Below are 25,086 nucleotides of genomic sequence, written 5' to 3' on the forward strand. Positions count from 1 at the left end.
CCGTATTTCAAGTTTAAGTATATAGCACCTTAAATTCCTTCTGACTTCTTAGTAAATCCTAAAATGTTATCTGTGATGTTGCTGGTGGCCTCCTTTTCCACAGCAGCCTAATCCAAGTGCAAGACTGTTTATTGGAGATCTAGCTTTAGGATGTAACTGGTAGAAAGGAGCAGCTATGCTATTGCAATTATTTATCTCTCCTGATTTGCTGTTTTCAAAGAAAGAGAGGAATATATAGTCCTGTAAGGAAGTGGTCACCTATTACTTCCTACTGGACTTCTGTGTCAGTAGGCAGAGGTTGACACCATTAAAATTATCTGAATCACCTTCTAGTCTTCAGAAAGAATTCTTTTGTAGAGATCTTTGATATTTCTTCAAAAAAAAATATTAATTGCTTCTCCAGAACTAAGAATGTAAAAACAATAATAATTTTATATATATATATATATATATATATATATATATATATATATATATATATATATATATATATATATATGTATTTATATATATATAATTTTGTGGATTGATCTACATTGTGTGGTCTTTATGAACCCTGACCAGCATTCTCACTCAACAATATAAAAAGACTCCTGTTCATTTCAGACAGTTCTTGGCTAATTCCCATCTTTCCAAGGAGCAAGAATAGGAAAAACCTTTGAGAAGAAAAATGGTTAAGTGTTTAAGTCACTCATCAAAGACCAAAGAGATAATTTCCTTGTCCTTCCTCTCTGTTTATAAACAAGTAATTGAGAGCCTGCTTCAAATTTTCAGATAAAAGCACTGAGCACTTTTTAAGTATTATGAATATAAATATATTAAAGACCTTGTAAAGAACATTGCACATAGTAGTTACAAGAAAAATATATAAGAAACACCAATTATTTTTTTCTACATGAATGGTGTTGCAGTGTGACTTCTTTTTAACCATATTACAATACCAGTATTATATGTAACAAATGTAACATATTGTTGTAATAATGTCTTTTAATTTTACTTCATAGCAATATATTTAGAGGGTATGCTGTATGTGTTTACCACATGGCAAGTGTCCGAGCAGCTTTCAATGGACCATATGCTCATAAAGAAGGACCTGAATACCACTGGGCTCTGTACGAAGGGAAAGTACCTTATCCTAGACCTGGTTCAGTAAGTAAAATTTATTTTCCACTTCTTTACCCGTGTAAATGAACTTAAGAAGAAAAAGCAAACTGCTAGTAACGCATAAATCTTACTGACTTCACAGTCCAGGATATATTTATTTTGATATATACATATTATAACATTTCTGGAAGAGTGTGGAAACTTAGCAATAAGTTTTGTCAAACACCAGAACAATATATCTCCAAAAAGAAAACAGGGGAGTCAAGTATATAGGGTTTTTCAAAATCCTAATGGGACTTGAATTCAGGATCCAAAGAGGAATGGAATGGAATGGAATGCAATGAAATGCAATGCAATGCAATGCAATGCAATGCAATAGAGTAGAGTGGAATGGAATGGAGTAGAGTAGAGTAGAGTAGAGTAGAGTACAGTACAGTACAGTACAGTACAGTACAGTAGATCGGAATGGAATGGAATGGTTCAGTTGGAAAGGATGTACGAAGATCATCTAGTCCAACTGCCTGACTTCTTCAGGGCTTACCAAAAGGTAAAGCATATTATTAATGACATTATCCAAATGCCTCTTGAACTCTTGAGCAACGAAGTTACCTCTCAGGCTCCTTTTATCCAGACTGGACAACCCAAGTCTTTTACCATCTTTGTAAAGTGTAAACTTTACACTTTGTAAAGTATACACTTTCAAGTACCTTAACATCCTTTTATTCTGTGGGGCCCAGAGCTGCACACAATATTCAAGGTGAGACTGCACCATCACTAAATATGGTGGGAGAATCACCTCTTTTGACTAGCTGGCTATTCTGAGTTTAATGTATCCCAAAATGAAGTTCACCCTTTTGGCAGTTCACCCAGGGCACACTGTTGCCTCATGTTGCCCACTGTCACTAGCACCATCAGAACCCTTTCTGAAGAGCTGCTCTCCAGCCACTCATCTCCTAATCTGTAACTATCTCCAGCATTACTACATCCCAAGTGCAGAACTCATTTGTTGACTTTCATGCCATTGATGACTGTCCAGTTCTCCAATGCAACTAGCTCCCTCTGCAAAGCATCTTGTCCCTCCTGGGAGTCAACAGCACCTCACAGTTCAGTATCATCAGCAGTCTTGCTAAGGATACATTCCACTCCTGCATCCAAATCATTGATAAAAATGATCCCAGGATGCCAGGCAATGGGGAGGCACCTTCAGAAGGTTGTTCTGATGCTGCATTCAGATGCAGTAGGTGCATCTGTGAAGGAACTTATTATTAATAATAATAATTATTATTATTACTAATTTCCCAATGGAAGAAAACAGTGAAGAAAATAAATTATTGATTTTTGAATTATTTCAAAAATCTAATTCATCTGGCAGCTACTGCAGCATATCTTGAAATTGTACAGGTGCTGTCATCCAGAGAATTGTTCTTGCCTGTTACTTAGATTTTTTCATTTGGTAAACAAATTCAGGAGAAATTACCAAATTTATTACTTACAGAGAATTTCTACAAGGAATTCCTAATTCTTATGCTGATATCTCAAAGACATAACTGATACCGGGCAAGTAGCTCTGTGTGGCCCTGTTTGAGCAGGGGACTGGACAAGATGACTTTCTTAGGACCTTCCAACATCAACCATTCTGTGATTCTGTGATCACATGTAATCTTCATCTCAAGCTCTTTTTCTGTTTCAGTCTCTTTTTGAAGAGTTTCCAAAGTTTCTATCTATGTTGTATTCTTAACGCAGGAATTTCATGTTCCACCTAAGGGGGTGAAGAGATCAGTGGTACATGAGGGTGTCCTTTGAATTGCCGGGATCCATCATCATTTCAGACATTGGTCACAACTAGGGCTTCCCTCACCCTCCCCTTCTTGCTGTAAATCAGGAGGAGTCCTACAACAGGCAAGGCCAGGGTAACCCAGGGAAGCATCACATCCAGTCTTTCTTTTTTGTGCCATACCTTTTGGGAATACAGCTACTTGCCCACCCATGGCAGTTGTTATGTGTTGCAAAGCTGCTTTAGTTTACGCTCATTGAAGGTCTACCATTTAACATGTCAGTATTGTGTAGATTTTAGTCTTTGTGAGACATAAAGACATTTCTAATAGCCATAGTATGTGGCTAAAACCCACACACAGCTTTCACACTTCACCTCTTTTATCTTCTTGCAGGCTAAGGACTCACTCTCTTGAGCTGGAATAAACAGTCACTGGAGCATTACTTAGAATGCTGTTTTTCCTTCGCTAACTGAATCAATATTCTCTTTTATACCAAAAGCAATCACTTGCAGAAGTAAACGTTTTATGCAATTCATTTATCTCTGAATCACAGGAATAAGAGGTGAAAAGGCCTATTAGCTTATCTAGTTCATGCCAGTACAGCTTTTCTCTCTGTGGCATGATTTCAAATGCATGTCCTCTCTCATTTTAAATTACTGTTTTCTTCTGCTTCTCTTGAGGTTAGACATAAGTCCAAATACAGAACTGGATACTCAGAAAAAAATTAAAACTGGGATTTTTAAACACTGTGATTATGATTGACTATCTTGGCACTATAATTGTGCTGATATCAATACCATTTTTTTTTGTTTGTTTGTTTTGATGTTCATCAAATAAATCATTGGTTTTGAGTCAAGATAGTAAAAACAGATAAGTAAATTATCAAATTTTGAGCAAAACAGTGTAATTCAAAGGAACTATTGATTTCCTATTTGGTTTCCTATTTATAGCAAAATTACAGTTTTTACACTTTTACCAAGCCATGAGACAGTAACATCTATGCACTGCAGAATGGATATTTATTTTAAAAAGGTGACATGATCTAAGTTTTTTAAGTGGCATTGATTTAATTTTCTGGCAGACGAACACCTCACATACATTATTTCAACTGGAGTTAAACACAGGCAGAAATTTAGTATTAAGGATTGTAGTCATTACATTGGTACCATTACATTGACTAGCACTAAAGATTAAATGATGTTTTTTAGGAAAGGACAGAACACTGTGCCAGCACTTCAGTAAAGATGACAATGATTTACACGAAGGTTGCATTAAATTCCATTCCAAATCAATGCTTCCCTCCCTTGCCTCTTAATGACCACATTTGGGTCGTAGTGGATTGTAGATTCTCTAACAGGCAAAGCATAGGAGCTGAAAGACACAAAAGAAGAGAACAAATAATTTTTCCAGTGTCATGGAACAAGTTAATTGTGAAGTCAGGTCTTTCCTGAGCATTAATTGGTTTAATCATGTTTGTCTATAAGTTACAGAGCACATCCGAATTTGGATTAACTGGTTATGCCAGTTAATAGAGGATTACTTCATTTTTGGCTGCTCCTCAAGGGCATAGTTTAGAGGTCCTTTCAACACTTTTATTGTAGCAAGAAGCTGTAGTTTTTTTTCACCCTCCAAAGAACAGGTCAGCATATTGATAAGGTGAATCTCACTACCTTTCCCATTACAAGAGACAGTGAAAAGCAGCCAAATGCATCATATTTTTAGGCACCTCTGCGAGTCAGCACTTTCATCTCAGCTATTGAATAGGAAAAGATAGAGTCTATAAGGAATAAGAGGAGAGCTCAGAGCTAAATAAATAGAAAACCACTGCTGGATTTGCTCTGAGTCTGACAGGCTCTGCAATCTGCTGCTCTCTGAAGTCTGCTTGAAGCATTGCTTCTGCGATACACTAGGATCCTACTCTGTTGATTCACTTAGTGTATTTGGACTGCAATGTTTCTGAGAATGACATAAGCTACCTCAAAAATGGTGTTGATAGACTTCAGGGACAGCTGCGTCTACTGTTTCTTTTCTAGACTACTTTATTTTCTATAATTAAAAACAAAAAGCCTGTGAAGGATTATTTTTATTAAATCTCTCTAAGGCTAGAAGTTTGCAAAGGGAACTTGACAATGACTATTCATTTGATATGCTGTGCAGTGCATGGAAAGCAGAGACTTAGCCTATCTTCATGCTCCTGTTCTGTTTCTGTATTTCAAATAACCAATGAAACTCCATTACTAGGTTAGTTAGACAATTACTTTAAAGTCAACACTGAACAAATACTTTCCTGAAGCTAAGCCCAAAAAGTGGAAACAAACATTGCCCCACTTGATAAGTGCAGGAGTTTGTTCTTGTCAGCTACAGCTGAACACAAGTTTTAAATTACTGTTTCTAGTAAACACAAAGAGTATTTTATTTCATTTTATTGATTGAAAAAAAAATCCAATTTAAGTAGGGAAATGTTGCTACTGTGGCTTTGCTTGAAATGCTTCTTAAAACCACACTGTCTTATGAATATTTGGAGAAAGTAAATGGTTACTGAGCTATTTCCAGCTTGATCATAAATGGTTTAAATTAGACTTCATGAAGCAAATTGGAAATGTAGAATCTACGTGCAGTTAGGGAATACTATATCCTTCACAAAGCATCCTAAAATTAACTTCTCTATGCAACGCATTAAATTATCTCTAATTGCATATTTGACCAAAGCAGTAAGCCTCTTTTAATCAATCATTGAAGTAAAGTGTATTTGCAAAATGGTAGATTGATCATTGTAAACATTGGTATTTTGAGCTAAACTGTGATATATAATACTGCCATCATGAGATAGGAATTGGAATCAAATGTAATACTGTTAGAGTACTGGAGATCAAGAATCACCATTGCTGGAATCATTTTTAAGTGTGCTGAGTTTCTTATGGTAATACATTTTGCATTCAAAAGTAATTAGAGTAGAGATTGATTTCAAGTATTACTATTCTGCTGACTTTACATGGCTGTCTCTCTGATGAAGCAGGAAACCCTTTTAACTCTGTCAATGGCCATTCTCATTACATTTTCAGTATGAATTTGGGGAAGAAATAAACACTCTATATTTTTATTTTTATTTTTATTTTTATTTTTATTTTTATTTTTATTTTTATTTTTATTTTTATTTTTATTTTTATTTTTATTTTTATTTTTATTTTTATTTTTTTTTATTTTTATTTTTATTTTTTTTATTTGTTGCTGGTTGTTGGTGTTGGTAGTGTTTTTGTTTGTTTCTTTCTTTGTTTTGTTTTTGTTTTTTTCCAAAATCCAGAGGTGTCAATATAAGTTTTCTATTTCTAAACATGCAATTACCAAGTCTCTGTTCAGTAAAGCCTGATTAATAGACCTTGCTGACTGGGTTCCCATGATTAATAATCCATACATGCATAAAGTGTAGACTACGGTGGAGTTCTGTGCTAGTTTTTATGCCAGGTTTGGTGTAGACTTGTCATTACCCCTGAAAACAATACTAGTCTCTGACAATTTACTTGGCAAACCTTCAGGATAATCTGAGTTTTATATTTTTGCAGTGTGCCAGCAAAGTGAATGGAGGTCTGTACACTACCACCAAAGACTATCCTGATGAAGCTGTCCATTTTGCCAGGAGTCATCCACTGATGTATCAGCCCATCAAGCCTGTTCATAAAAGACCAATACTAGTCAAAACAGATGGGAAGTACAATCTTAAACAAATAGCGGTAGACAGAGTAGAAGCTGAAGATGGGCAATATGATGTCTTGTTCATTGGCACAGGTAAAGTAAACTAGGAATACAATTGATTTAACGGGTTTTTGACCTCCAGGATGAATGAAATTACCTACAGTCCAAAAATAATGAAGCAATACAACAGTCATTTTAAGAATAATTCTGTGCATGATGGAGCCAATCTTCACTAACAGCCTTACAGAAGTGGTTAGTCATTCCAGACATACAGTTCACTGTGGCGATAACATAATACAGAAAAATAATGGTAAGAAAAACTTTTAAAGACTAGGACTAGAGACTTAAGTATAGTATTCACCACCACCTTCACCCTACAAGAACTTTTAATCCAATTCCTGACCTTATTTTTAAAACTTCACAACACAAACATGTATTTCAATATCTTTCTGAGCTGAGACTTAGACTCTGGGAGAAATAGAAATGACAATGAATTTCAGAAATATCAGTTCAAATTCCTCCATTTCTGGAGATGACAAATCTATCTGCTACTGTTAAAAAGAAATTGATAGCTTCCAGACTTGGGTTATGACACAGCTCAAGGAAGGAAGGGGACTATAACCAAATTTATGGTTCAAAAAGAAAATTAGAAATTTCCTGCAAATTTTTTTTTGCCTTTCTTTTGTGATGTTTTCTAAGATACATAAAGGTTGTTTAAAGAGGATTTTTTAAACACCTACCAAAAAATATAAATAAGGTATAATGTGTCACAGAGTTCTGCAACCCTAAGCAATGGGTAAAAAAAAAAAAAAAAAAAAAAAAAAAAAAAAAGTGGAAAGCCTAGAACTGGACACAATTTTAGTCATATCTAATCTGCCTGTAAAAAATCCAAGGATTCAACATTCACATGTTATCAAGCTAACAACAGAAGTGGTGACATAAATTGTTTTGACCATTTTGTCTAGGCAAGCATTTACTGTGAATTATTTTTTACTAATGAAATTCCTCTGATTCCTCTGAAAGCATTTTTCAGTGTAGAGAACATTAAAAAGAAGAAAGACTGTAAACTAACAAAGGCTTATTTATACTAGGGATGTATTCTGATCTTTTAAATAGCTTCTGTATGGTCTCAGTGTTGGACTCAGTGTGGTCCATAAAACATCGTGTCACTTACGTTTCCACAGCAGATTTAATAACAGTGACTAGATTTTTAATATTTTGCACTTGCACTTATGATTTAGATATTATATCTAATACTTGTACACAAGTACTCTATTTAGCAAAATTGAAACCATTGAGATTTAAGTATGCACTTTAGAGCTGGGCTGGACTGGCACCTAACAGCTGCTTAGTCTTGCCTAATCTCAGGTGACAAGAAATTTCATCATAGGTATTTGGACTTTAGAAACTCTAAGATGATTCCTGCAACCTCCACTTTGGCAAAGCTCCCATCAAAACCCTCACTGCTTCTTTCAGCAGTATAATGTTAGAAAGGGTTAATCTTCTTTCATCCGAGTCCAACACCTTCTATGTAACATTAGTAAACAAGGTCTTACATCCCAGCAAAAATTTCCTTATGGTATCAGTGCAGATTTATCAAAAGGGAAGTCTGAATGTCAGAATGAACTTTCACCATTTCACATCACCAGGATTTGAAGAAGGACTTATGAAAATCAGAGCTCAAATTTCTTCTTCCTCTTCCTCTTCCTCTTCCTCTTCCTCTTCCTCTTCCTCTTCCTCTTCCTCTTCCTCTTCCTCTTCCTCTTCCTCTTCCTCTTCCTCTTCCTCTTCCTCTTCCTCTTCCTCTTCCTCTTCCTCTTCCTCTTCCTCTTCCTCTTCCTCTTCCTCTTCCTCTTCCTCTTCTTCTTCTTCTTCTTCTTCTTCTTCTTCTTCTTCTTCTTCTTCTTCTTCTTCTTCTTCTTCTTCTTTTTATTATTTACTATTCCAACACAAAATGGATTACTTATTCACTTTCAGAAGTGGTGTATGACCCCAGTTTAATGGTTCCTCTCATCCCTTTCGCCTTTTGCTGAACATTTTTCCCACTGCTTGTCTGCTTAATATTTCCCCTGTAAATCAAGGATGACTGAAAGTAACATAAGAAAAGAAGCGATATTTGCATTGTTGATGGCAGATTTCAGACTAAGGAAAGTAAGACTATTATAATAATAGTCTGCAAGACAAGGCTGAAGTGGTGGAAGACTAGATGCTGCTCTTGTGTTTTAATTTCCTGAAAGAGATGTGCTGACAGAGAGACTGGTAAATATAAATTCCAATGTACTTTAAACTTTTTGAAAGTGCAGCTTTTCTTTGTTTCATCTTCCTTTGATTACTACCTTCAGTTCTCACTGAGAGAAAGAGAACTGTGCATAATGAACCCCTGAAAGCATTGGTATTCTTGCCTCAAGAACAGAGCTGCTGCCAGAAATTAAGTATAATTAGTAGTTTCCTAACCAGTGTCTAACACACATATCTTATAATTCAAGACACTTTATATTTCCCTAATTTGATGGTCTCAGCTTCTGCCTACACTTATTTCTTTTATTTTTCTCAAAATTTTAACTCTCTTAGATTATTTTTCTGCTCACCAAGGGGTTCTGGCCCAGAATTTGAAAACTACCTGAATTAATCAGGTAGGTCAAGGATGTCTCAGCTGCCTCTTAGTTGACAGATAGGCCAGAGCATGTCACAATGTCTTTGGAACAAATTAGCATACATGATTGTTCTCTAAGTGTAAGAACCCTCATCAATAACAGCAATGTGCAACTACTTGTATGTATAAGTTCCTATTCATGATCAGTTTGAAGATGTTATTTAATGTCTTTTAAGGCCAAGTAAAAGTTTCCACCAATTATATATTTTAGTATTTTATTTTTCATTTTTATTCCCAGATAATGGAATTGTTCTGAAAGTCATTACAATTTACAATCAAGAGACAGAATCAATGGAAGAAGTGATTCTTGAAGAGCTACAAGTATTCAAGGTGAACTGTGCTTTACATGAAACATACATACAACTAACTGTCTTGTATGTTTTTCAGATAAAAATGTCAAAAAAATCTGAGGATAGACAAATATAAAATAATTGTGCACAAGAAAATTTCTGATTATCTAGATATTATATGACATAAAATCTTTATTTTCTACTAAAGTTTTTCTAAAGTGGAGTTATGTTTAAGTACTGAAGCACACTGTGGCAAAGCAACACTGTCTTTCTATTTACATACTCAGTGTGTGATTAGAAACTTATAGCATTTTACTTAATTTTCCCTCATATTTAATTAAGTATTTAAAATAATATAATTGCAGACACAAAAAATGTGTCCTTAATGTTGGAAGCTTAAAAAAGGACCAGATTATTATTAATAATAATAATACTAAAAACAACAAGTTCCCAGAAAGAGTGAATCAGTTAATGTGTCATTACAGTGAGTAAAATTCATTCCTGGTGAGGCAAAAGTCACTTTTGTTTAAGAATAACCTAAGATTAAAGCTCACTATTCAGTATGTGGCAAAGGTAACACAATGAAATTCACTTAATGAATACTCACATCACTTTATTTTAGCCACATGAAGTAGAAGGCTAACCCACTTGTAACCACAGAGAAAACCTAACATCCAAATGTAGATATTTAAATCCGGCACCTGAATTTGGGCAGAGTAATTATGGACTTGCTACCCTGGGGGAAAAATGTTGGTTTTCAATATACCTATTAGGAGCCGTGTTTTGCCATTGCTCCAGGAAATCTGAGCAGAGGGCAGAGAGGAAAAAGTATGAGAAGGAATTCCTGCTATTTTTACCTATCTTCAATGTATGTTTTGTTATAAAGAACACTCCACTTATCACTCTGGAGTATGACAAAAGGGATTCAGTGGTGGCAAGAGCTAATGTTATGTTTGACAGGGAAATTTTAGTGTTCCTGTGACTCTGATAATCCTGAATTAAGTGTTGGCTGGTTGTTTTTAAATAAAATATTAAAAAAAAAAATAATTCTCAAAAACAATTGCCTCACGTTTTTCTGTAATGTCAGAAGTTAGAGCAAATCAAAGTATTTCACAGAGATGAACTTAAGTAAACATCAACACTATTTTACCTAATTTATTGTCATGGCAAAACTACTTTTTTATTTTTATTTTTTTCTAAGTAAGGATGCTTCCTATTTTCTAGGTGCCAGTTCCCATAATTTCTATGGAAATCTCATCAAAAAGGGTAAGTATTTCGTGAGTTTGACATGCAAACATTGGGACTCAAATTCAACAAAGCTGTAAGTCTGTGTGAGAGGGAGAGAGAGAAAACAATGTATATCATGTCTAAAGAGACCAGGTCTCATAACATGTAATACGTTTGCAGTGCAAACTTATGGTTATATGCTCTGTTCCTTTATAAAGCATTAATATTTTTCAAATCTAACATTAAAACTCTTTAATCCATCTCCTTATCTTATACATATTGTTCAGACAAAAACAAGTAAAACAAAACAAACCAAACAAACAAAAAAGACAATTTGATCCATGAGTTACTGAAATAGAAAGAACATCAAGGATTAGCTTGGTGGATATGGCAACCCAAAGAAAAGTTCCTTGTTGATAAAAGTAGACATGTCAGCCCCACAGGGATATGAGTCCTAAAAGAGCCTTGCTGCCTCCCATAAATACTCAGGGGCCCATGAAAGGCAGAGCTGTTTGGATCTAACTCCCTTTTGAGTCCACCACCAGGACAGTTATTTCTCAGAATAGACAATCTTTGCAATATAGGTGCACAGAAATGTAGTAAAACACAAGTAACAAAGACTGAAGATTGTATTAATAGTAGGCGTGAGTGTGCCTCAAAGATCATTTTAGTCTTGGTGTCTAGTCAACTTGTATTCCCTCTGTAATGTAGAAAGACAAAGTCCTCTGAGCGATTTAGGGGAAGATCCTAACTTTAAGTTTTCCAAATTATTTCTTGGATCTATTTATTTTTTTTTCCATAGACTGTGAAAGGACCTCTGGAGACTAGATTGTCTATCATTACACCTAAGTAATTATTTGGACAAAGAGGCCTGGAACACTTCCACGGATAGGGCATTCACTTCTCTGGTCAACCTGTTCCAATGCCTTACCACCCTCTGAGTGAGGAATTTCCTCCTTATATCTAATCTAAGCCCACTCTTTTTTAGTTTAAAGCCATTACCCCTTGTCCTATCACTCCTCGGCTTTTCTGTAGCTCCCTTTAGGTACTGGAAGGCTGCTGTAAGGTCTGTCTGGAGCTCTCTCTTCTCCAGGCTGAACAACCCCAATTCCCTCAGCCTGTCTTCATAGGAGAGGTGCTCCAGCCCCTTGATCATCTTTGTGACCCCCTACCTCCCCCCCCCCCCAACTCATTCTAATACTTCCATGTCATTCTTGTACTAGGGCCCCAGAGCTGAATGCAGGGCTCCAGGTGGGGTCTCATGAGAGAAGAGCAGAAGGGGAGAATTATTTTTTTTCTCAGAACTTTTGATGCAGCCCAGTTGGCCTTTTGGGCTACAAGGACACATTGCTAGCTCATATTGAGCTTCTCATCAATGAAGACCCCCAGGTCCTTCTCCTCAGGGATGTTTTCAATATCCATTCTCCACCCAGCTTTTATTTGTTCTTGAAATCTTGAAATAACAAGAAATTTCTTGGTACTGTGGACAATTAAATGTTTGAATACTTGCTAGGCACAGGGTTGGTACCAAATTATTTTGTCTCTAAAACATGATTTTGAGCAGAAGTATAGTGCAGTTGAGTTTATGTGGAAAAAAAAAAAAAAAAAAAAAAAAAAAAAAAAAAAAAAAGCTTTCTCTAGTGAAGCATTTTTGCTGTTCCCCTTGGACTTTGGAGTTTGTAAGCCTGTAAAGATCTCATTGATAGCTTTGTTTCAACATCCTTGTAATACTAAACAGCCTTCACTTAGTCAGTGATATAAAAAAATATTGTGTTTCAGGGTTGAGCTATTTATCTGTGTGGCTGGGAGGGAATGTTCTTTGATGTTCTGTTGGCTAGATATTGGATGCTTTTTGCCATCCTCTCATGAACCTAGACTTACAGTAGAGCTTACTCTTTCTAAGAGATGAAAGAGAAAATCCTATTTTGTATGTTTCATTGAAAGAATTGTTCATGTGTTCTGGGACAGTCATGCTGCAATATCGGAAGATGAAAGAATTCCCCTTGAACAAGAACCCTAGGTTTCATCATTTTAAGTTATCAGATTTAGTTCCTATTTATCTGTTTTATCTCAGCTAAAGTCTTTAAACATTGCTTCAAACAGCCTCTCCTAGTCTCTTCCATTGACATTTCTGACAGTTCAAATTTTGAGACCTAGAAAGATATAGGAGGTATAATCAGGGACAAGAACGAGCTATTTGGATTAAATTTCATGGTTTGTGAAAGGCAAGCCAGGCTAAATGAACTGACTGTATTTTCCAGCTTTAAACAATTTTAAACTATAAAAAATTTGAAAGCTTGGACTATGTTTGTCCATTAGGATAAGCACAATTTAGAGTTCATTAGGAATGTTTTTTTCTGACACAAAAAAACACTGAAGCAAGCAGTGCAAAATCAGTTCCTATTGCAGTTCCTATTGCAGTGCACACTGTGTATTTCTGCGTTCAGTTGATTTACATTCACCAGCAACAAGAAGTATTTCTCATATCTCTGCAAATTCAAGCTATACTTTTCTGGATTTTTTATGTCTTAGATCAACAACTTGTGAATCAGATTTATCATCTTTCATTTCTTTTGAAAATGAAAGTTACATTAACTTTATTCAAGCAGTCTTAGAATGAATGATGGTGATATGTGTATATATATATATATGTAGATTGTGACCAGTTAAGTTACAAGGAAAGGTAGCACAGAACCAGAAAAAATACCTATCTTCTGTGCATTGAGGGATTATATAAATCATAGAACTATTGTGAATGCGTATATGTGACTATACTGTATGTATGTAGCCACATCAAGAGTTAAATCCTCATAACTCCAGTTTTAATACTGAGATTGCTTGTAACTTCATCAAATTTGAACTTCTTCAATTAAAGACTTTAAGTCAAGTTTTGCAGGTTTTTGTTTGTTTGCTTGCTTCTTGTTTTTGATGATCGGTTAGGTAACAGAAGTGCTATGGGGGAGGCATTGGAAACTACCCTGAGGAAGAAAAAGACATGTAACACTCCCCCCCCACCCCCCACCCCCCGCCCCCAATTCAAACAGAAAGCTTACAAAACTGAAACTTCCAAAGTTTCCAAAGTGAGGAAATGCCAAGCCAAACTTGCTCATTCTAGATTTTTTCTGCACCTCCATCCTCATGCAGGAGAGTTTAGTTTGTAACCAGTTTTCCTGCAGAGTAACTCTGCCTCCCTCAGGTTACAGGCTAGATGCACAACTGGCAATCTGCTGAATAACATTTCTTTAAAACTCTAGTAGTGGCAGAAATTTTAGTGGAAGTTCTAGGAATTTAATCATACATATATATATGTATGATTATACATACATATATATATATATATATATATATATTTTTTTTTTTTTTTCTCCAGCAACAACTCTATATTGGATCTGAGTCAGTCGTAACACAAGTGAAGTTCCACCAGTGTGACATGTACGGCACAGCCTGTGCTGACTGCTGCCTGGCTCGAGATCCTTACTGTGCTTGGGATGGCATCTCCTGCTCCCGGTACTATCCCACAGGAATGCAGGCAAAGAGGTGAGAACTGCTTATTTTTGTGAAATCTGTTTTGCAAAATAGCTTAATAAAAGTTCCTAATGCAGTATAAATTACTTCATATCTCCTCTTCATACAAATGAGTGAGAAGACATATTAGCTGATAAGTTATTAGTGAGCTTTAGGGAACAGCTAAGGACCTGAATTAACAGAATGGCATAAATTGCAATACCAAGAATATTTTATGAATGAAGAAAACTGTCTACTTAGTCATTATTTAAACAAACCCCAATTTCCTTTTATTTCACCTGGTGGGCAGAGAAAATATGTTTGTTTCATTCCTTAAATTGTCAAGGACCTATTTTGTTAGTATTTGTACAGAACAGGTATCACACAGCAAAAATATACTATAGAATACTATATAGAATACTACAGAATTTCAGAGGAGGGAGGGAAGGAAGAAGGAAGGATGGAAGGCAGGAAGAGAGAGAGAGAGAAAGAGAGAGAGAGAGAAAGAGAGAGAGAAATGAAGGAAGGAAGGAAGGAAGGAAGGAAGGAAGGAAGGAAGGAAGGAAGGAAGGAAGGAAGGAAGGAAGGAAGGAAGAGAAAGAGAAGGACAACTCTGTCAATAGCCATTCACCTCCATCAGATAAAACAAAACTAGGATATCTGCAAAAGCTACAGACTTTATAAAGTGACTTTATAAAAACATGTTGATCTGCAGGCCAGTTCAAATCACTTTATGCTTTAACTCTCATTGGGCAGACTTCTCCTCTCCATGCCCAGTCACTTATGGATTCTGGCCTTCATTCTTTGTGCAGTAATTTCTCATATATCTATCTTCTTTCCTGCCCTCTCAACTCCAGGTTCTCCAACTTAGGTCAATAGATACCTGACCAGACATATAAAACATGCACATTTTAATCCAGACATTTTCACAGGACCTGGTCTGCTCTGCAACTAGAGTGAGTCACTCAGATCCTTAGCCAGCAAAACTCTGGTTATGACTAAGTCAAGCCCTTTCTGTGGCATTTTTACAAGTACTCTTTCTGATAATTTATGTTTAGATATACTACACCTACATTGACGCCAGGCTTCAGAATTAATTGAATAACTTCTGGAGACAGTTTTGAAAACCTGTGCAGATTGTTCAATCAAAACAAACTATCCCCAAATTGATTATTGTTTTTTTATGGAAAACTAGGGAGGTTCTTTTCTTTTATTTTTTTGTCCTAAACATCTTATCTTCCCATGAACCTGGATACACTCAAACAAAATCACTGCTATCCAGACAAAACAGACATTTCTGTGGCTTTTGTAAAAGATAATGAATGCAGGAATTGTTGGGTAGCATAGCTTTTGGGTAGGGAACATAAAAAATTCAAAATAAGGAACAGAGCTAATGACCGTATATTTTAAAATCTCGGACTTTTTACACTGAGATATAAGCTAAACCAAGTAGGAAATCCACACCACTTCTACAAGCAGGATTGCATAGTCTTCTCATGTCTCTTGCAAGCAGACTTATGGGAGGAAGTGCGTTCTGCTTGCCTGCTCAATGTGAGAATTATTCTCAATGTGAGAATGAGAGTTATCATGATTTTAATGAGTATTGGTTACTCATCTAATGATTTAAACGCCCTTTGGGGAAGAGAGTAGGGGGTAAACATTTTCCTACCAGCCTGCTAGGCCTGCATCCACATTTATGCTGTTCTGTTGCAGGCTGTTTACTGTCTATGAAAAGATAAAAGAAACTCGCTCAGTCCTTTACTCAGTTGCACATTTTTAGCATATTTCTCACCTAAGACAATTTCCAGAGTAGCAGCCCTTAAGTTCCCTGACACATGCATTTATCCAGGGTTGAGTGATATGGGGCAGCACCCAGGCACCTTCCTGTGCTTTACCTCTGGAATTTTCAGCAGGTCAATCTCTAAAAGAAGAAAATACTGCTGTTATCACCCTTCTGTTCTTAAGATAAGAGCTGCAGTATTAGAGAAGGGATTTGCACTCTACTGAATGTTCTCAAGGTCTGTAAAACTTGTTTTACATTTAAGAGTTTGGGGAATTAGCAAGAACTTACAATACTGAGAGGGATGTATAGTATCTGTTTTGTTCACTTTAGCTCATACATAAAGCTCAGAACGTTTTAAAAGTTATGAGCTTACATTAACTGTGCAAAAAATGGTGAAGCAAGGAGAGCTCCTCAGGACACACATATGGAAGTTGTTTTAATTTACCTCCTGCTGGGTTCCAGGTGGAGAGCACTTCTGGAAAGGCATGTCAATAAATGATGTGGAGTTTTCTAATAGCAAGCAATGCTGAGCAGGTGATAACCCTGCCGTGGCTGCCCTGTGCTCCAGACATATTAATGCCCCACCCAAGAGCAGACACTTCTTGATTTGGCTTGGCCTTGTCTTAGGGCTCCAGACTTTTGCACAAGCTGTGCAGGGTCGTACAATTAACATTAGGACCAGAGGCATTAGAGTGCGCCTGTTCTCCCTGTTCCTGGCAGCCATACCTCCATGGGGCCTCATGGAGCAAAGACCTTCATACTGCAGCACACTTATGCTGGCTTTAACTGTCAGCAGAAATGTGGCCCTTATACTGTACATTTAGGTGTGCTTCTGAATTGTATGGGTAGTCCTGCTAGTGCAGTAAGAGTACTGTCAAGAGCTCTTTTAATTCCAGTTCTGCTGCTGAAATGTTGAACTAAAGCAGGGATGCACAATGTATATTGCTCCCTTTGATTAAAATGCTGACTGCTTTAGAGCCTAATGCCCAAAAGGTATAACAAGCATTTAGAGAAACAAGAAATATAAAAACTGTAAACTGTAGGCACATGAAAGATATAGATAGAGCTGCAGCACAAATTCAAACAAACAAACAACAACAAAAAAACACAACTCTTTGCTTGACAGCTGGTACTGTTTTAAATTTGAAAGCCTATATTTTAATTCCTTGCAAATTCATAACCTGTTTAATTAATTAAATATAGGATTTATTTAGGGAAACGTAAACACTGAGCCAAAAATTCAATATCATAATGCTGGCAGCATAGCATATTATAATGTCATGGTAGTTACAAGTGTATGTCTCCTGCATACTGCAAATACATTAGATGTCAGAAGGAAATTATTTTGCATTCAACTTTGAAATATGCTTGCAAAAGCAGAGAGATTCAGGACCTAAAGAACTGTTTTAGTTCACTATTACCTCAGTAATCTAATTTAGACAAGTTCAATTTTTATCCAAACAAGCACTAAATTCCACAGATGAGGTTCTTCACTGTGCCACCTCAATGTCTAGGCTGAAAAAACACTGGAGTCACTTTAAAATACCTTTCAGCTGGTAACCCTTTATTACTCTGCTAACTATAGGAAGCTGACAGTTGCCATCCTGCCCTCTCTCCTTCTCCAGCCTTTCTTCACCACCCACTCCACTAACAAACACACAAGCATGCTTCATCTCTCATGGCTAGCAAGAGAGCTCCAAACAGACATTTTTTTTTCCCCCAAAATTTACTTTTTTTCTCCCTGTGTACTGAGCCCACTTGTACACAGTACCTTGTGTGAAGAAGATAAAATCCTAAGCATTCTTCCTCAGTCCCCATGTTACTGCTGAATGGTGTTTCATGGCACCAATCATGCTTGTAGGCAAAAGAATATTTTAACAGTTTGCTTAAGTTTCTACTTAAGTTATATGCTGGCATTTGAATGAAATGCTTTGAAGAATAGAATCCAGGTGCTAACTCAAACATCACTCAGTTGTAACATTTGGTTTTGCAAAAGAAAACTCAGTCTACTGGTTTATTTATTCAAACTGCAATGATGTGTTTTCTCTGTGAACCATTTTGACTTTGCCTCATCTATCCCTACAAAATAATGAAGAAACATGAAGATAATGGTGACAAGGATGATAACTATATTGTTTTCCTATAAATCATCTTTTCCAAAGTCCTGAAACACAGAGTTACAGACTGAAATCTAAATTCATGAATTTATGGATTACAAAAGACACCTCTGTGTACTTATTACATTTGTTAGTCACTGAAAATTATTCTTTATAGTAGCTTATCTCAGTGTTGTCTGGTAGCTTATTATTCATGGAATTCTGTATGAAATGATTACAAAGAAAAAAAAAAAAAAAAAAGGATAACTAATACCAGGATTATATCAATATTTGTGAAATACATTTACCTCCCAGCATCTCTCTCTCTTTCAGCACCTCTTCTCATTTTTTTCTACTCTTCAAAAAGTAGCAGGTGAAGGCACAGATAAATGTCTCCACACTCACAACATCAAAAATCCTTCCAACAAGTAATTATTTTTTCTTGAATCATTCCAATGACTGGAGAAATATTATATCTTACAGGACTATGACATTTTAGCACTATGACAGTAGTACTGAAGGGTACTTGGTATACATATATTGCTAACTTTTCTGTTCCTACCAGATAGGGTTGCCCCACAGCAGCGGAGTTTGTTTGTTTGTTTGTTTGTTCCTTTTAAGGTTAATGTCTGTAGTATTTATGTGTATTTATGCAAGAAAATGTCTCTTCTGAATTACCTGTACACACAAATATGTAAAGCTGTTGGCAGCATTATTTAACACTGACACTTTGCAAAGTTATCAGTAGCCATGGCTACTACATCCATACATTAAAATGAGAACTCCCAGGACATGTTAAAGCCTTGTTACTATCTCAGAATCTCATCTTTCATTCTGAAAGATGCAATTATTTTTAGCATTTCTGTCCAGTAGTCCCCATGTAGTCCCCACCAAATTTGCAGATTCCACTGAAACAACAATGGCAAAACATTATCTCTGCTGCTCTGATTATCAGTAAAAGCTAAAGCTGTTCTGTTGGTCCTCCAGTACCACTACACCAAAAGTCTATTTGTGTGACAGGACTCAGAAAATAATCCCTACTTACTACCTATGGCAGTAGATTGCAAACAACTTCTTATTTCCGATCAGAATCTCAGTGCAACTTGTACCCATTGTACCTCGTCTTTTCTATGTGGTTCCTTCTAAAGAGGGAGTCTCCATCTTGTAGCTATGCTTTAAATATTGGAATTGCTCTTTATGTAAATTCAGGAAATGTATCCATGATATAACTAAATTTCGGATTGTTAGAAATACTACATCTGGCCTGATACCTCACTCCAGTTTCTTTTCCCTAGTAAGCAATCTTAATTTTATTTATCAGGACATTCAGAAAACAAAATTTTGATAAAAAGTACAATTCTTCTGGGGATACACTGTACAATTATGCTTCTAATTATTCTTTTGTATTAAAAAATATAAAATAAATAAATATATATATTTAAAAAAGGAAATTTTCCATGGTTTCAAGAGTGAGAGAACCCAAAGACAGGCTAAAAATCTGTTTGCCACTTCCTAACATGGAATGTTCCCCAGTTGGTTCAGAAGATCTTGTTTTAGTATTTATAGTGTTAGTATAGTTACACATAAACTGCACATAGTTACGACCATTTCTAATTAAAATCTACATCATTTTTTTCAGACATGATCACCAATAGGTTGAACTGAGAAAAAATACCAATGCATGAATGAGTATTTCTCTCAACAATGCTAAATTTTTAGGACCCAATATTTAGCTCTCTATGCTTTTAATGAATGTCACTCCAGTATAACGCTAGTAATCTGTAACCTAAACACATTATCTCAAACAGTTCTGTTTTTCCCCTCCAGACGTTTCCGCAGACAAGATGTTCGACATGGAAACGCAGCTCAGCAGTGCTTTGGCCAGCAATTCATTGGTAATCTACTCACACATTTATACATTGCTACCAAATGCCTGGAACAGAAAAAAACAAATTTTGCCAATAGTATGGGCGAGACCATGATCTCACCTGAGATTTTTTACTGGCATATTCCTATAATAAACTATAAAAGTTATGGAGATAAGCCCATATCATCCAAGTCTAAGCAATTACTTTGTTTCAATGGCAGGACAGGTGCATCCCCATAGAGTGTGTGCAGTCTTGCAGTCCTGTTGTTGACATTAGGGATGTGGGTAATGAATCTCATGAGTGCCTTCTGACCCCTGGGCAAAGGCTTCCAATGGAAATACATAAGGGAAGATGGGGCAGGGCTGTGTCTAATGCTGTTGTCCAAACCTTGGAAAATGTTGATTTCAGACACTGGTATTGGGAATGGCAAAACAGACAGAAGCTGAGATGATGGGAAAATTTACTTAGCAGCTTTTACCAGGCATCACTTTTCAGTAGCTATCTGGTTGGATGTAGATTAAATTTCACTCTTAAAAGTAAATGTATCTTGAAGACAGAGTATTGTCAGAAACAAAGTGGCAGACATTTTTAAAACCTTTATTTTCACACCAGGAGAAGTTCTGGAGAAGACTGAGGAGCGATTGGTTTATGGAATAGAGTACAACAGCACCCTATTGGAGTGCACACCTCGGACCTTACAAGCAAAAGTAATCTGGCTTGTCCAGCGAGCCCATGAAACTAAGAAGGAAGAGGTAATTATTGTTATGTCCTAATCTTTTAATTAAAAGATCCCATGGTTAAGAATATTATGTCTTCACTGAAAGGCCTGCCATCAGTTGCTGAAATGTGCATGGGCATAAGGGAAAATCATTGTTCATCTGAATCATTATGATCCACTGAATTAATAGAATTTCATCTGGTGTCTGAGTTCAGCATCTTGAAATTGAATAACTACACAGATGTTCTAGAAGAAGCTAAACTTGACTGAATGTCTCAGAACAAAAGGGAATCCACCACTTCTCTTGGTATGTTATTACAGAGGTGAAAATTATACATATTACTCCCAGTGTTAGTCTTGCTTAATGTCTATTAATTCTGGCTGCCTCAGCCATTACATCACAGAGACATCTAAAAATGAGTGTTCCTGGTTCTCTGCCACCAACATGCATTGTGGTATTACAAAAGTACTTAATGAGTGTTGCCATACTTAATTCCCTGGTACCTATCTGATACATGTCATTTTAGCTATCCCCACTTAGTATGTGTAAGCACTTAGGGAGGAAAGACACATGACCAAAGGATATGGTTGGTTTCCTTACTGCCTAGCGGCTAGGCTCTGCTGCAAACTCCAGCTCAGCCATAGACATACACAGATGTAAGTGTTGAGTCTGAGGAGTGGGATTCGTCTAATATTGAATATGGACATTTACAATAAAGATAGCTAAGTGGGAGCTGGTCCCTGTAGGCTGCTTTGAGGTCAGAATAGCTGTTGTTGCAGTTATAGCCAGTGGTATCATCTCATGCCAAGCTAAACAGCTTCATTTGGTCAAGTAAAAAATGACTAGGTAAATCACTGAATGCAAAAGTAAATGAGGAGGCCACACACAGCAGTAGAAACATAAAATTAAGCAGGATGGATGCCATCCCTACTCTCCGTAAAACATATTTCTTCCTGAAGTTTTGTCCAAGTCCCAGACCCTCAGAGGGACCTTCACATTTGGTATTTCCTAATGCATTTTACTGGGAGATCCCAACCTATTATTCATGATCATTCTTACAGTAGAATTGTTCTTTCACAAAAGGCAGTGAATTTTGAGGATTTTTACTGTGTTGGGCAGGAGGATGTCCTCATATATGCCATTAGACCCAGCACCTCAAATGCTGAGCACCAGAAGCACAAACTCAAACAGACTCTAACCTTCCAGTACATCTTTATACTACTAGGATGAATGTATTTTAATGTTTCCCCGTCATAGTTATTCTGTTTTACATGAATAATTCTATAGTCATTAGTAAAAGGTAATCCCAAGCAGAGAGAAGCACTTCTCTTCTAAATAATATTTAGCATTTTACTGCTTAAATAGAAAAATGGGGCTTCCATTATTCTGCTGAGCTTTTCTGCTGGTTAAATCAGACAGCTCAGTGCTCCCTGCATGCTAGCATCTCTAAAAGCTTCATATTTAATAACCTAGTTCTCGGAAGCTGCAGGGGGAATTCCAACACCAAACTCAGAACTGAGGTTTCAAGATCACAGTTAGATATAAACACAGGTGCTGCTTCAAAAACATTTGTAAATGAGCATTCACGGGGAGAGTTATTGAAGGTCAGCTGGCAAATGCCCGCTTGTTTTCCATCCAGTAGTTATCTGCATGTTTCAACCTAACTTCCCTCTGTGATTTAGCCACAAATGACTAGCTCATGCTGGGAAAACAGGAAACTATCTGCTCTATTGTCTGTTCTACCATGCTTGCCAGATCCTTAAGATTGCTTTCCTTTCACAGCATAACCTCTTCTTTACTTCAAGTAAATATTTTATTTACTTACAAACTGTGAATTAAAGGAGCTTAGAACTTTAATCTTCCTCCACAAATTTAATATTATATTCCTGAAAGTACTTTTCAAAAATAATCACACTGACTTTTTGCAATAGTGAACTCTCATCTATGCTGTATTACTGCATCGATCTGTTTTTTCAGGTGAAGACAGACGACAGAATAATCAAAATGGATCTTGGTCTGTTATTCCTGAAGTTGCATCGCCTAGATGCAGGGATCTATTTTTGTCAGACAGTGGAACACAGCATCATTCACACTGTAAGGAAAATCACCCTGGAAATAGTTGAGGAAGAACGTGTAGAAGAAATGTTCAGTAAAGATTATGAGGAGGAGATAACTCACAAAATGCCATGCCCAGTGCAGAGCAACATACCTCAAGCATCAAAGCCATGGTACAAGGAATTTCTTCAACTGATAGGTTACAGCAACTTCCAGAGGGTGGAGGAATACTGTGAGAAAGTCTGGTGTACAGATAAGAGGAGAAAAAAGCTGAAAATGTCTCCATCCAAGTGGAAATATGCCAACCCTCAGGAGAAGAAGGCAAGGATCAGGCCAGAACATTACCGACTGCCCAGGAACATAGCTGACTCTTGATGAACAAAATCCACCTGCTGTTTCTGGGCAAAATTTTATTTGAACTTAAATAAGAGTGAGAAATCAGTCTTGGTTTTGGTAATTGAAACAGGTTTATATATATAAAATATCAGGACTGAAAACAAAAATGCTATGCTAAGTTGTACTGTACACTCATGATGACTGTTTAGAAGAATTTTACACAAAATCTTCTTAACTATCTGTTTCTAAGTAGGTCAATGCAATCAGAGTTGTGCATTAAGGAGGACGTGACAATCTTCAGACTTTGAGTGCTAGAATCACTTTCCTGTGTGGACCATGCTTGCTCTGTATATTGTTGCAAATGATGGCATATTTAAGCAAATTCAAATAGCTAAGCATTCACAAGTGGATGAAAAATATAACATATCTTTTCTTGGTTTCACAAGTATATCATGCTTCTGAAAGCAGCACGTCTTAAGATCTTTCATTTTGATTGTGACCTGTCTGAATTTATCACTGAGAAAAGTGAGATGTGTTAATATGGTGTCCTGCTATTTCTAAAGATAATGAAGGGAAACCCTATTTACTTCCCAGCAGTTTTTGTCTCATCAGTCATTTATGAAGTGCAGTGTACTGTCACAGCTAAATAATATTTCCTAGTAACTTAATGTAAGTCAAATGCATGTTCAGAACACAAACAGAATGAAATTCTTCAGCACTTTCATATAAAATGTTGGAATAATGGTATGGATAGAAAACAATTCTATCTTGTCTCTAGTAATGGGTATTTCCTTAATAACGACAAGAATTAAGAGAGTGCCCTCTTGTGGCAAAACGAAGCAAATCTGATATCATATATTTTCTCAAGAAATGAGTATTGCTAAGTATTACCAAGACCCACAGCTGGGTTGTTTTCAGCACACACGTCTAGTCACTATGTGCTAAACACACAATAAATAGAAGGTAGAGTTGGAAGTCAGTTATGCTGGACAGACAATATTTTAAGTAATGCTTTATGTTGTTAATGTGCTTTGGAGGTAAGATGCAGTAATGAAAAGTTAGGAAGTAGATTGAAACAAGAATAGCATTATATAGATGTGTTTCTATAGTTTCACAGTCCAGATAAATCTTTTCCTGATATGTACTCTCTGGTTAAAAGAGCTGTTTTGCTGCTCTTGTGCATGATATCAGGAGTGGAGATGAAAGAAGTAAATAACTTCTAATTGAGGGCTTTCAGTACATTTTTTTTTCTTTTTCTTTTTCTTTGAGTACAAGAAATCAGATTCAGGAAATGCAGAAAGCATTTTCCAAGCAGTTTACTACTTGGAAAACCTGATATTACAAAATGAGCTGGAAATAAATAATAATAATAATAATGATAATAATAAAAAGATAGGGAAGTTATAAACACAAGTGAGTCATAAATGAGCTAACTCCTCAAATAAGAACATGATGCCAGTAAAGTAAATAGCCAAGCTGATAATAGATTTTGATGCTGCCAAGAAAATATGCAAGGAATTAACCAACCACAAAGAATTTAATGTCCAGCTTCAATGTCTAATCAGGAAACAGAATTTGGAATTAATGGGAATTAACATCCTGGAGAATAGAGATTTGCTAGGTTTGCTATGCTAACAAACCTAGCAATGGATGCTGAAGGAATGTTCTCCAAATAGACTGGATCTTACAGATGGACCAGGAAGCTTTGCTGTGCTCCTCTGGGAGAAGAGACTGTTCCCGGGTTTGAAATGAGCCTGTGTGCACACTGTCAGCAACATGAGTACAAGAAAAAACACGTTTGACACTGTGTCCATGGAAGAGCAGATTCAACCCTTCCATTAGTCAGTTATGTTAAGGAAAACTTTGCACTTCATTTAGCTAGAATGCCTGTCTGAGAGATGGGAATGGACACTGTTCACAGCCTTGCATGAATTTTTATGTTTGCCACCTTTGATCTGATATGGGAGACTGGATAAAATCACTCTT

General features: G+C 36.4%; 1 protein-coding gene across 1 annotated transcript in view; it reads left to right on the top strand.

Moving 5' to 3' along the window:
• The window catches only part of SEMA3E (semaphorin 3E), a 75,769-nt gene extending 52,311 nt beyond the window's left edge, over positions 1-23,458 (top strand). Inside the window, exons 10-17 of the mRNA XM_032197087.1 lie at positions 1,005-1,149; positions 6,440-6,662; positions 9,461-9,552; positions 10,737-10,778; positions 14,110-14,276; positions 19,950-20,017; positions 20,603-20,742; positions 22,687-23,458. Of these exons, the coding sequence (XP_032052978.1) occupies positions 1,005-1,149; positions 6,440-6,662; positions 9,461-9,552; positions 10,737-10,778; positions 14,110-14,276; positions 19,950-20,017; positions 20,603-20,742; positions 22,687-23,139 (1,330 nt within the window). The 3' untranslated portion in view covers positions 23,140-23,458. The remainder of the gene's footprint in view (positions 1-1,004; positions 1,150-6,439; positions 6,663-9,460; positions 9,553-10,736; positions 10,779-14,109; positions 14,277-19,949; positions 20,018-20,602; positions 20,743-22,686) is intronic.
• Positions 23,459-25,086: the final 1,628 nt, after the last annotated feature.

This window comes from Aythya fuligula, chromosome 1, assembly GCF_009819795.1.
Source record: "Aythya fuligula isolate bAytFul2 chromosome 1, bAytFul2.pri, whole genome shotgun sequence".
Taxonomy (NCBI): Eukaryota; Metazoa; Chordata; class Aves; order Anseriformes; family Anatidae; genus Aythya; species Aythya fuligula.